Raw genomic sequence first — 12,917 nt, 5'->3', positions numbered from 1 at the left:
TCCAGTCTCTCTCTTTCCCTTTACCGCCCTCAGGTGTCCTCCGTTTGTGTATACATGAACACAAGCCACGCACCCGTCCACGCCGACCACACACACACACAGAAATAGTGGAAAGGAGTCCAGACCCATTTATCCTCCCTAAATATCGAGTAGTAAGGCCCATAAGTATCCCCGAAATCCCAAGCCCCTCCCCATATGCGCTCTCCACACCCCTTTCTTCTTCTCTCTGTGAAATATTATCCGCTCGGTAGCAGCATTGACGGCGTCATTGGCAGAGAATTATCAACTAAGGTGATGATCATCTTTCGCTTTGAAAACCGTTGCTTGATTACATGTTGCGAGGCTATCCGGGGAGGGCTTGGTGCAGATGATGTTGTTCGTCGTGCGGTAGAAATAAAAGCATCTCTCTAAGGAGCTGTGGGTTTGTTTAGACCGAGCTCTTGCAGAGGCCCCTCTTCGTCTTTGTCTTCTTGAGGAGGGCGGCTCTTGTCGCGTTCTCGAACACCTCACGGACACCCTCGTTGGTCTTGGCCGAGCACTCGAGGTACTTGTGGGCGTTGATCCTCTTCCTCAGAGCCTCACCCTGTTGATGAGCGCGTTAGCATACATTCCCGAGCAAGCGGGGGGAAAGCACTTGGAAACAAAAGGGGCATCATCAGCCGCCAATGTCTCAGCCTCACGTACCTCTTCGGGGGAAACGGGCTTCTGGCTGGTCTTGCGGAGCTCCTCAATGGTCTTGGGGTCGTGGCGCAAATCCTTCTTGCAGCCAACGAGGATGATTGGGACGTCACGGCAGAAGTGAAGAACCTCAGAGTGCCACTGTTTTGATTGTTAGCGAATTGCAGCCTCAAAGACAAGGGCGCGCCAAGTAAGCAGGCGGAATACTGACCTTCTCGGAAACGTTGTCGAGCGAATCGGGAGAGTCGATGGCGAAGCAGATCAAGACGACGTGAGAGTCGGGGTAGGACAGGGGACGGAGACGGTCATAATCCTCCTGACCAGCCGTATCCCATAGCGCGAGCTCGACGTGTCTGCCATCAACCTCGACATCGGCGACGTAGTTCTCGAACACGGTAGGGACGTAGACCTGGGCGCAGAGAGTTAGCTGGCTGAGCAGCGCTTATTCGGATGCGGATATGATGACGACAGGGCGGGTGTTTCGAATTTGATGGCTTGATGGTTTGTCGGGCTGAGGAGATGGATGTATCCTGTTCGGGGGGAGGCGAGACGCGGCAATTGGCAGGAAAATGCGTGTTTCGTCAGGCGGTTGGGGCGGTGTAGCGAACAAACGGTCGAGGGCAGGAGGTGTGTAGATGGACGTCTCAGTCCCGAACAGACAAGTGTGCCTGACTTACCTCGGGGAAGGTTCCCTTGGAGAAGACGCTGGAGATTTGGTTAGCAAAAGGTCGTGATGGGGGGGAGAGCGGCGGTGACGATGACGATGACGACGACGACGACGACGACGACGACGCGCGCTGAGGGCAGCATCACTCTCTTGAATATGGAAAGGGGAAATGGACATACATCAACAAACAGGTCTTGCCGCAGGCACCATCGCCAACGATGACGAGCTTTCGGCGGAGTTCAGCAGACATGGCGTCGGTTTGGTGGTTGTGTGAATAGGGGAGGAGAGATTAAGTTGTTGAATAGTTGAGTGTGATGTCGACGGACGGTGCTTTGTTGTCGACGGGTTGTATGCAAAGGACGGGAGAGGGTATCACGCGGCCTGGATTTGGTCGATAAAAGATGCAAAATGGAAAAGGGAAGGAAAATGGAGATGGGGGTGTTGGGTGGTTGTTGAAGGACGGTGGTGGTGGTGGTGGTGGTAGGTAAGGTAGGTAGTGGCCGCTGGTGGTGGTGTGCTAACCTGTTCAAGTTGTGAGTTGTGTTGTGACGGAGACGGAGACGGGGAACGGAGACGGGGGGACCACCAGATAGCCACAGGTGCAGGACTCCCACGGGCAAGGTTGGAAGAGGGTGGAAACCTCAGCCAGCGAACCAGGGCCGGGCAGTCAGACTGAGCTGGGCTGGCTGCCGTCGGTGGTGAGCGAGGCAGTGGGTGGGCAGCCCCAGAGAAGGGAACGGGCGGGCTGGCTGTCCAGGCACAGGCAGTCACTCAGTCGGGTTCACACAGTCCCGTCTGGCAGCAGTCGCAGCCTGGAGGCTACAGGTACTGTGTGGTAGAGGAAGGCAGCGACTAATTTTTCATCCAACACACTACCTAGGTACCTACCCAAGATGCTGCATTTCGTGTCGGAATACCCCATCACTTGTACAGGAGCCGGTAGGGGTGCGAGACGAGCCAAGAGCAAAGGGCCAGACAAGGGAAGTGTTGGCTTGATGTGACTTGTGAGTGGCCCAGATCCTCAGCAAGCGGTACGTACCGGTCCCCTTCTACATTTAACACTGTCACCTCCATTACCGTAATTCAGCTATTTGCACGCGAAAAGAGAGCTGATTTTGGTGATATTAATAGTGGACCGACGTTGAAATCGTCGTCGTCATGTTCCTTCCTGTTCCCCTTTTTCGCTACCCCGGACTTGCTGCATAAGGCTAATAAGGCCATCTCCCGAACATGACTCTCGACCTTTTTTTTTTTTTTTTTTTTTTTTCTTCAACTTCGTTTGATGACAAGCGCAAAAGTGCACGGTGGGGACGGGCCAAATTACCACTCGAACCACTTTTAGACATCCATACCGCAGTAATCCGACACCCGACACGCTGCGCTGGCTCGGCTGGCTGTCGATCAAAGGGGGAAAGCACGCGCTGCTGCCGTGGCCCCCCCCCCCCCAGGATTTTAGTAGTGTAGAGGAAGTGGAAGCTGAGCTTTGCGAGCGAGCGAAGGCAGGCGAGGCGAAAGATGGTCCAGTGGGCGGCGGCGATAACTGCTAATCTCCAGACTGCCTGCCCAGAACTGACCCCTGAAGGCCAAAAGGAACAGGAACAGGCACAGTGCGCCATGGGCCTCTTCCTTCCGGTCGCCTATTTTGGGTGTCCCTAGTGTACGCTACATAGGCAGTAATTTACTGATACCTCTGGGCCTTCTCAGCCATCCATTATCAGGGTCCAGGACTCTCTTGACAGTAGTAGTGAACATGGAGGAAGGGGACGGCATGATATTAAAGACAAGCTCCCGTCTTGTCGGTATACGCAGTACATACACCACACTATACCCCATTTCCTCTCGGCTGTTGATACACTACACAGTATATACCAAGAGACGGAGCGGTCAGCAAAGTGTCGGTGCCCAGCCGCATCTAGATAGCAGACCAGTCTCTTGAATTGCGAACATCTCGGTTGCCATGGCATTGACGTGAGCTTGTTGACTTGGTGGGTGACGAAACGGGATAGGAGAGGGAGGCTGGAGAAGGAAGCGTCAGCTGCCACCCGTCAGCCGTCAGCCGTCAACAACCCAATCGGTCATGGTGCCAGATGTCGAATTGCAAGTCCTACCTTAGCCCGTCCATGATGGTTCCCAAAGTCCTACCCGTCGGTTCACTCTGGTCCCCTCCATTGTCCAACCAAGTGAATTGTCCGGGGCTGGGAGGTGACGGGCGGCAGCCACCACTGCTTCGAGAGGACGGAAGGAACGCCAAGAACGAAAACCGATTGGGTGGAGTTTTCCATCTGGATGCGGGACCCACTCATGCCCGCTGTCGGGGTACCTTTTAACATTGAGCTTCTTCAAGTTGCAGCGAGTGGAAGCGTACTGAGCTGGATGCCGGCCAAGTTGAAGAAGCATGTCGAGCATAAACATTCACATTTCACTTTCAGTCGCTCGGCATGATGAGATTGGGTTGAGGAACAAGACCGTTACCTTTGACTTGCCTCACTTGTAAGGTACCATAAGATACTGCCTACGCATACTGGAAAGCTGATGATTCGATACCTAGTAGATCTGCCAGCCGTCATGTAAGATACAGCAGCTGGCAGCGCTGAGAAATCACGGCCGTCGACCAAAATGAACGGGGTCAGGAACATGCACCGACCGCACCGACGCGTGCCACGGCTGTGGAAATCCTGGACCCTGGCAAGTACCCTCGTACCGATGTGTACCGCCGGCCGGACCCGCTACACTTTTTGATGGCTCGGCGGGACCGCAAAGCAAAGCCGCAAAGTGAAGCGTCAACGGCGCCGCGCGGGACTAGAAATCACCATTTCGACGACACCCGGACCCGACCTGCCCCGGACCCCGCGACCGCCTGACTTCCCCGCGCTCCGCCCATTCGCGAATCCCCTCCGGCCTCCTCCTCCTCCTCCTCCTCCAGATACCCCAGCGCGCCGGACACACACACACACACACACACACACACACACACACATATACACAACCATGGACAAGCTGCTGCGGCGTGTGCGCATGGCCGAGGGCATGGTTGCCCGCCGCGCCCAGCGCAAGAACGCCCTCCTGAAGCGCATTACAGAGAGAAAGCAGAACAAAAAGAACGGCGAAGCCTTCACTGAAGCCATCCAACAACGAAAAGCCGCCGTCGAAGCTCGCAATGAGGACTGGATGTTGGGTCCCCTCGCCCCCCGCCGCGAACTCGACGAGATAACGCTGAGCAACGGCAACTTCTTCGGCTCCCTCTCCCCCACCCGTGCCCTGCTCGAGAGTGAGGTCTCGGAAGAGGAGAGGAAGGCCCGCGTCGCCTGGTGCGGTTCTCCCAAATTCCTCTGCATTGCCCCCGGCGACCGCGTCGTGGTGATCGAAGGCCACCACAAGGACCTTATCGGCACCATCGAGAAGCTCAACACCCGGAACATGACAGTAGAGATCCAATCAGAGAAACTCAAAGTGAGCCCGTCCACCATGTCTTGATCATCATGTGCATCATCACCGTAGATATAAATATGCTCACCATGTGCTGTATTTCCTTTCCAGACAAACACGACCGTACCCCAGTTTATGCAGAACGACGCCGACAAGCCCGTCACGCAAATCTACGCCCGCCTTCCCATCTCCTCGGTGCGCCTCGTCCACCCGCTCAAGGATCCTCAGACGGGCGAGTACCGCGACGTGATCATCCGCGAGCTGCGCCCCCGCAACATTGTGCACGACCGCCCCACGCGCACCCGTAGCATGCGCCGCTTCGTCCCCGGCGAGAACATCATCATCCCGTGGCCCAAGCAGGAACCCATCAAGCGCGAAGACCAACCGGCCGACACCCTGCGCATCGACGTGGACGAAAAGACCTTTGTGCCCACCCTGTTCCGCCCGCCCGCGCCCCAGCAGGTCCTCGACGAGCTCCGCAACAAGTACTCCATCTTCCGCACCCGTCACACGCCCGAGTACATTGCCAAGAAGGAGCAGGAGGAGCAGGAGAAGGAGGCCAAGAAGTCGGCCGCCAAGGCCATGCTTACCCCCGTCCAGGAGTATAACCGGAAGCAGCGCGAGCTGCGCCGTGCTCGTGGCCAGCCGGCGTTGACGGAGGAGATGCTGGCCAAGATTGGCGAGGTTGTCGCGAGGAATAAGCTCGGACACCAGGCCGGGCCCCAGCCCAAGGTGAAGGAGGAGACGGTGGCACAGATCGAGAAGGCGGTCGAGCAGTTATCGCTTGGTGGGGAGGAGGGTGCGGCCACGACGAGCCCTGAGCAACCAAAGGTTTAAGGTTTTTTTTGGATGAACGAATGGGGAGTGTGGGTTGTGGAATTTGCTTGGCCGTAAAGATTCCTTCCTGAAGAAACTTTGCAGAGTTGAGAAATGCTTTGTGCTGAGTGTGAAGAGGAATGAATAATGGGGATCAAGTCTTGACTGGTCGAAAAAAAAGCGGCAGTTCCAAATTTTGTGTGTATTTTTAGTGTATATGGTCAAAAAAGGTATACAAAATGCATTTGGGTCAGATCAAAAAGGGGGAGCATCGGATGGGCAGAGATACGAGAATCTTCAAGTTAGGTGTTGTATGGCAGGTGTAGAGGATTAAATACCCGGAACCTCGCATCAAACCGATATAGTACTTGATCAGATTTTTTGTGCCTCAACCGCAAGCATAGAGAAGATTCAACATATTCCAACTCGGGAGGATGGTATTAGCCGGACTTGCGCAGCATCTACTGCGACGATGGGTTCGACTGGGCGGACATTTCATATCTATTGAAGCTTTTCCTATATTTCTATTACAGGCAAGAAGATCTTTTTCTTGTCTATCGTAATTTTGAGACAACCTACCTATGAAATCGGAGAAACTATCAACATCTTTGTCCTTATTGCATTTTTTTTGTTTTGAGTTCAACATTTTAGATACTTTCTCCTTCAACTGTGACGACTCAACCCCCTTTTACTTTATTCATCCTTTTCCCCCTCTATCCATACATCCAGGCACCCACAACCCCTATCTTTCCCTAACGACCACCCAACAGACTCAACCGCTCAAACTTCTTCACCACCGGCTTGCCCACCCCGCGTCTCATAGCCTCAATACTATCCGCCAACACCGCATCACCACCCGTCGGTCTCCAATCAGCACCCTCCCATCCAGCATCCTGCTGTCCTCCTTCCTGCTGCTGCTGTCCATCCTGCTGCTGTTGCTGCTGCTGCTGAGGCCAAACCTCATCCACAGCCCTTAGACACCCCTCCACAACCTCCGCCATTAACCCCTCCACCGCTCTCGCCCGCTCACTCATGCCCCTCCTCACCAGAGCACACACCAACCTCTCCACCTCTTGTCTCGCACTCCCCTCCACTCTCTCCACCAACCTCCGCACACTATTCACCAGATACTCCTCCTCGTACACCGTTCCCTTGCGTCCTCTCGCCCGCTTCTTCTCCTCCCTCTTGCGGTTCTTGCTCGTCGCCCGCGACACATTACTCGCCACCGTGCCCGTGACTTGCGACCCTTTACCGGTGTAGCGCGTAAACAGCGAAGCGGACGTGGACACCCTTGACGAAGCAGCTACCGAGATGTCGTCGGGGATGTCTCCACCGGTACCAGTGCGCGCGCCAAAGGGGTTTTCGCCTTCGTAGAAAGCTAGCGGGTCCTCGGCGGCTTTGAGGCGGAGTTCGGCGATGCGGGGGACTTGGGCTTTCAGTTGCGATTTGCAATCGGCGAGGAACTCGGTAGAGGAAGAAAAGGCGTCGAGGAGGCCCGGGTCGAGGTGGGATTCGAGGAGTTCGGGGCGGGCGTGCAGGGAGATGAGCCGGAAGGCGTCGGCGAAGAGGTAGCCCTTGCAGAGGGCAGAAATGGCGGAGGGCAGAGAGGCCAGGTGCTCAGCTTGGATGGTGGCGACGGCGGCCCAGTCCTTGGCTTCGCGGAGGGCGTCGGCGAGGGTGGAGGCGATTTCGTGACGTTGGTCGGGGGTCAGAGAAGGGTCAAGGGAGGAGGTGAAGAGACATTCGCGCCAGGAGGAGGTGCCGGCTTTGAGGTAGCATTCGGTCGCGGCTGGGTAGTCGCTTAGAGACTCGTAGGCCAAGCCGGCGTCGCGGAACTTGGAGAGGGAACGGAGGTGGGCGGCGTAGAGGGCGGTGATGGTGCGGAGAGGGGTGGGTTCGTTGCGGTAGAGGGCGAGGGCGGAGGGGTAGAGTTGGTGTTTGACAATGTAGGACTCGACTTCGTCGGAGTAAGTGTTGGCGATGGCCCGGAGGTGGACGAGCGCCTTCTCGTGGAAAGAGAGGTGGTCGTCGATGGTGAATTGCCGGCGGAGAGGGTCCATCTTGTGCAGCGACTGGATGAAGGGGAGGTATTCACGCGGGTCACGCTGGGATTGTTGGGCGACAAGGAGAGTCAACTCGAGGTTGTAGAGCGAGAGGGCGTGGTCGTAGAGCTTGTTGACGTCGACCAGGAAGCAGTTATGCTCGACTGCGCGCTCGGCTAGGGTTTCGTCTTCTTCCATGAGGGAGGCGACCACCTGCAGACCGTCCGAAAGGGCGGGAGGGTTCTTGCAGACGTGAGCGGTGATGATATTTTGCAGATTGGCGTTCTTCTTAGCCTTCAAGTTGTGCAAGACGGCGTCACAGATGGTGTTGATCTTGCTGGTCTTGGGAGCAGTGGTCAGGGCTGGCTGAGTAGAGGCTGTGGCGACGCCAGCCTTGGTGTTGCGGTACATGGTTTGCGTGACATCTTCCTCCTTGAGGGTGGACAGGAAGAGGTCAATGTCGGCTGCGTTCTTGACTTGGTCGAGGAAGAGACCAACGTTCTCGAGGAACTGCTCAGGGCGATGATCGTAAAGCAGGTTCATGTCCACACGCTGGGTGCGGCATGTGGTAAAGGCAGCACCGTACTCCTTCTGCTCGACTAGTTGTCTGATACCAGCCAGGACCATGGCACGTGGATAGATGGTCTCGAGATTACCGCGAGGCATCTGAAGTACGATGCTCATCCCGGAAGGCATAGCCGTGACGAGGCGACCTCCGCGCTCAATGCTTCTGCAACGCTCATCGGTCTCGGGGTCATCCAGCGGCACGTCGAGTTCTTCAACATTGGCCGTCAGGTGGATAAACTTGACAAAGTGATTGCTGGTAGTGTAGATAAGATGCTTGTCCGTGACGACAAAGGATGTGCAATTCTTGACCAGCTGACGAGAGTTGGCGTAAAGATGACCATTCCTAGACAGACCAAAAGCGATGAACTGGTCTTCGTAGGTTGTGTAGGTGGCCCATGGGAGGAGAGTAGGAAACTTGCCCAGCACAGTCTCGCCCTTTTCCACAGAAACGCGGGTGATGTTGCCCTGGCGATCCTGAACGACTGTGCCATCCTCGACCGATGTTTCATCAGCAGAAGTAAGAGTGACAGCCTGCAAACCAGTGCCAACTTCACCAAGCATCAGCTCTTCGTTAAAGTCCCAGGCGGTGATCTGTAGCTGGAAATCATCCAACGAGAGTACTTGAACCTGGGAAGGAGCCGCGAAGGCGATCTGTAGCTGACACTTGTTCTCGAAGTTGTCAAGCGAGATAGTCTTGATCAGCTTCGGAGCGGCACGGCGACCAGTAGGGCCCTGCTTCTCAAGGGCAAAGAGGTGCATGCCCTTTTGGTGCAAGACAGCCATCTGAGAAGCATCTTTGGAGAAGGCAATGTCCGTTACAGGGTAGTCCACCTCAATGTCGTAAAGAGCCATGGGGGGAGGAACATTGGCCGTTTGGAAAGGAGTGAACTTGATGGTGCGTCCGTCAATGACTGCAACATCTCCCATACCGCCGTACATGGGGCCACGGGCAATGGCCAAGACAAATTCGAACCATACCGCTCTTTCTGTGGAGTCGTTAGCCTGCCTGTGAACAGAGATGCTTGATTAGATGCTTTGGTGTACATACCCGCAGCGCCTACAGCAAAAAGAAGCGGCTTCTCCGCGTGCCACGAGAACCAAGGGAGTGTCCAGCGGCTTTCACCCTGGAATTGCGACGCGAGCTGGGCGTACTCCGCACAAGGAAGCTCCTGCTTCAAATACCAGTGATAGTTGCCCATGGTATACAGCTGAACCCTATCTCTCATGATGACAGCGAGAACAGTCGAGTCCGAATTCCACTCGAGCGCCAAGTCCTCAGCAACCTCGGGCCGGTCCTGAGGAATCTGGAGGGTAAACTGCCCATGTCTGAGACCGTTTCTCTCAAAGAAGACGACATCGACATGATCGGAGAACCGTTGGATGCCAGCCATGAGGTTACCCTCGGGCCGCCAGCTGAGACTGCCCTCCAGACCATCGACCGGCTCGCTGACGCTGTCCAGCTCGCCGTCACGGTTGTACACGCGGATTACTCTGCGGCCGCCGGTCTCTTGAGAGAAGAAGTTGACAGCCACATAGGCGCCGTCACCCCGCCAGCTGATACTGCATTTTTGGAGATTGTCGTTGGCGCTAAGTCTGCCCTCGTCCACCTTCTCCGGGATGGTAGGATCCCTAAGAGCCTTGGCCTTGGCGCCCCTGCCCTGGAACTGCGTCTCCTTCTTACCCCATCCGACGGAGACGTGCTTGGAGAGCTTGAGGTCGTCTTCGGTCATGGTGGCGGAGGTGATGACGTCGAAGGTGCGGCTCATGAAGAGGACTTTGGCGTCGCCGGTGGCTACGATGAGGAGTTCTTCGTCGGGGGACCAGCGAGCACCGGCGACGGAGGGCTCTAGGGTGCCGACTATCTCAACGTGAGCCTCGCCAGGGACGCCGTAGTCGTCCTCGACAACGGTGATAATGTCACCGCCGGCCATGATGACGCATGTTGTGAGGGTGTCGGGGAAGTAGTGCAGGCTCTTGATGGTGTCTGGCTCTGGTTCCGAGCCATTCTGTCTGAGGACAGGCGCGGCATCCCATGATGCTACAAGTTTGGTATCACTACAGAAGATTGGAACGGAGGCTTAGCTAGTGTTTCTATCCATGAAATGACTGAACTACAATATCCAAACAAAAGAAGAAGAAGAAAGAAAAAAATACGAGCACGGTAATCATCATCATGTGGTATGTGAAGAAGGTCTTACAGGTTCGAAGGTTCAGAAGAGTCCTTTACGAGCCTCACCAGCTCGACTCGGGAAAAGTCTTGGGTAGGGCCATGAGCAAGGATGATCTCATCGCGGGATACGTCCCAGCAGGAAGCCGAGATGGAGTTGGAGGGCAGGGGCTGTTCTTGACCCGGCCTGTATGCGCCGTGCCCGATGTTGCGCAGATTCCGCATTGCAGCTGGCCGATATGTGTGTCAGGCAACGCCTATTCTCTACCTACACAAAGCTGCTTTCAAGACAGCTGGGCTGAGGTGAGGGTAGGAGTCGTTTCGGTCTTTACTGGATGGGCAGATGGGGTACCTAGAGGTTGTATCGAGACTAGTGTGAGATTCAAGGCCAGCCTTGGTGGTGATGCATGAACGGATATGTGGTTCGACTAAAAGGGAAAAAGGTAAAGTCAGAGATTTTGGAGATCTGAGATCGTGTAAGAGGGTCTGTATTTGGTGGTATTGTCGGAAACTTTCGGCGGCTCAAAGACTGCCCGACGACAAGCCCATTTCAGACTGTGAAAATGAAAACAAAAAACTGACACGAAAATGGTTGAGTGGCAATTACATGTGAAGGGAAAATATCCCAAAACTTTTGCATCACATTGAGTTGAAGTACATGGAAGTATGTAAGGGCAGGATGAACAAGCGTATGAGCAGTGTATGTTCTGCAAGGTGAGGCTTGACGGTTGGTCTCATCAACAGCCCCCGCTTCTCTCACGACGTGTGTTGTGTGTGTGGTGTAGCGAATCAATAAGCAAACGAAGAAATGTAGAGGGGAGTAAAAGAGACCCAGTACCTACCAGTTGAATATGAACCCTTTGAAATGTCTCAAAGACGTTGACTCTGAGTGGTGAACTCGGTCTCACAAATCAGTTTGATAGACCAGTTAGACGCTGGCAGCCCTGTCACCTTCCAAGACTAGAGGTGAAAAGAGGGGTTCAGGTTGTCGATGTTTCTTTGCAGCAGCCGCTTGAATGTGGAAGGGTCTAATTGCCCCTCTTTTTTTTTTTTTTTTTTTTCCCCTGTGTTGTGTTTTTCAGTTGCAGTTGCCTGATTGTTTCTTTTGGTTCGGAGTTGCAGTTTCCTGACTTGCTTGCAGGATTTCTTCGCACTTTTTTCGCCCCTCCTTGACTCCTTCAATTGACTGATGATTGGACGAATCGCAGTCGAGAAGGCGCCTGTTGCGGCGGGGATCTGGTATGTACTTGGTCTTCTCTGGGCACGGGCAGTAGGCAAATCCGGGGTTTGGTCTTAGTTGGTCGAATTGCGCTGAACCCATGCAACTAAAGGGTTCGTACTTGAGAATGGATGCTCGATCGAGCGATGGGGTTTTGACCGTGGTAGTATTGAGGACGCAGAAGACGACAGTAAATCCAGTTTGCAGAAACAGGAGCTGGCCGAAAAACATCTGATATCGGAAGAGGGCTTCTGCAGTGCTACAGGCAGGCGCCGTTGAATGCCCTGGATATGCAAATTGATATACACCGGTAGCCAGGAACAGTCATGACAGTCACTGATAGCAGTGTTCGTCGAGTGTCACAACAGCAGGAACACCAAGGGAGATGCTGCTCCAGTCTCAGATTTGTGGGCTTGGGAGAGAGGAGGAAAACGTCTGCCGTATGTATCTGGGTACGTTGGCATGCTGCATGCTATGGTGCGGCTGTCATGTACTCGGTACTTCAATCAAGGTCATATAAGTGTGTGCAGCTGGGCGAGGTCCAGAAGCTTTGACAAGACTGTGGCGCCACTACGGCTCAAGTCTGGCCAATCGCAGAGCATCGCGGTCTGCCGCTTCGCTCCATTTGCCTGCCTCAACCACCTTATTGCACCACCAAAAAAGGGAGAGCGACCCAACAAAAACGAACGACCATCGAACCAAACCAAACCAAGACGGGAGGGAACAGAACGATGCGGAGTAATTGTATTATCGTTTGTAACAAAAAGAAACAAATAAATAAACAAGGCAATTCCACATCCATTCGTTCATCACTGAACCCTCTCTGTCCATCTGTCACATCATTGCTCCATCGTAGACTCTCCCTCTCCCCTACTTTGACGACTACAACCAGTAGTATCAAAACCCATCAAGCGAGAACGCGAAGAACGAGGCGAAACCGACCGGGACGAACTCGGCTTTACACGTCGGTCGGAGCATTGCACCCGACCATCCATCCTGTGTGCTGCTAGTACATACATATCTGCACCTGGCCCAACACGGCCATCGTCCAAACTCGACCAGTCCAATCTGATATTCATACCCAACCACCGGCCGACACATCGCGGACGGGCCTCTTCTCTGCTGCATCTTACGTACATCTTTGCTATCTAGGATCTCTGTCTGATCTTTGGGGATCAACCTGGCTTGATAATAGCTTGGGGAGCGTCGTTCCTGTCCCGCATCCCCGCGCGCCGCATCCATACGTCAAATCATACACCAATTGCGGGAGGTTACACCGCTGGCTAGCTATCGATCTGAATCACCAGCTTCCCCGGATTCTTCTTATCTTGTTAA

The 12,917-nt window shown here is 54.5% G+C and overlaps 4 protein-coding genes across 4 annotated transcripts; 1 reads left to right on the top strand and 3 right to left on the bottom strand.

Annotated features, from left to right (window-relative positions):
* Positions 1–419: 419 nt before the first annotated feature.
* Positions 420–1,790, bottom strand: B0T23DRAFT_174718 (GTP-binding protein RHO-1 protein). Its single transcript, XM_062832972.1, has 5 exons — positions 1,525–1,790; positions 1,356–1,383; positions 890–1,087; positions 685–819; positions 420–583 (listed from the first exon to the last, which is right to left on the bottom strand). Exons 1-5 carry the CDS (start codon positions 1,593–1,595, stop codon positions 428–430), a joined length of 588 nt encoding a protein of 195 aa, XP_062692182.1. The 5' UTR covers positions 1,596–1,790; the 3' UTR covers positions 420–427.
* Positions 1,791–4,285: 2,495 nt separating this feature from the next.
* B0T23DRAFT_421337 (uncharacterized protein) lies at positions 4,286–6,077 on the top strand. Its single transcript, XM_062839763.1, has 2 exons — positions 4,286–4,795; positions 4,883–6,077. The coding sequence occupies exons 1-2, from the start codon at positions 4,334–4,336 to the stop codon at positions 5,606–5,608; spliced, it is 1,188 nt and encodes a 395-aa protein (XP_062692181.1). The 5' UTR covers positions 4,286–4,333; the 3' UTR covers positions 5,609–6,077.
* A 262-nt stretch (positions 6,078–6,339) lies between these two features.
* Positions 6,340–10,588, bottom strand: B0T23DRAFT_405748 (IKI3 family-domain-containing protein; the record flags this gene model as incomplete). Its single annotated transcript, XM_062839045.1, has 3 exons — positions 6,340–9,182; positions 9,245–10,251; positions 10,395–10,588. The coding sequence occupies 3 exons, from the start codon at positions 10,586–10,588 to the stop codon at positions 6,340–6,342; spliced, it is 4,044 nt and encodes a 1,347-aa protein (XP_062692180.1).
* Positions 10,589–11,188: 600 nt separating this feature from the next.
* Positions 11,189–11,928, bottom strand: B0T23DRAFT_174658 (uncharacterized protein). The gene has a single exon (XM_062832970.1). The coding sequence runs from the start codon at positions 11,811–11,813 to the stop codon at positions 11,442–11,444; it is 372 nt and encodes a 123-aa protein (XP_062692179.1). The 5' UTR covers positions 11,814–11,928; the 3' UTR covers positions 11,189–11,441.
* Between the last annotated feature and the right edge of the window lie 989 nt (positions 11,929–12,917).

This window comes from Neurospora hispaniola (genome assembly GCF_033458365.1).
Source record: "Neurospora hispaniola strain FGSC 10403 chromosome Unknown B0T23scaffold_5, whole genome shotgun sequence".
Classification (NCBI taxonomy): domain Eukaryota; kingdom Fungi; phylum Ascomycota; class Sordariomycetes; order Sordariales; family Sordariaceae; genus Neurospora; species Neurospora hispaniola.
Note: the sequence above shows the minus strand (reverse complement) of the source record. Positions and strands in the feature narration are given on the sequence as shown.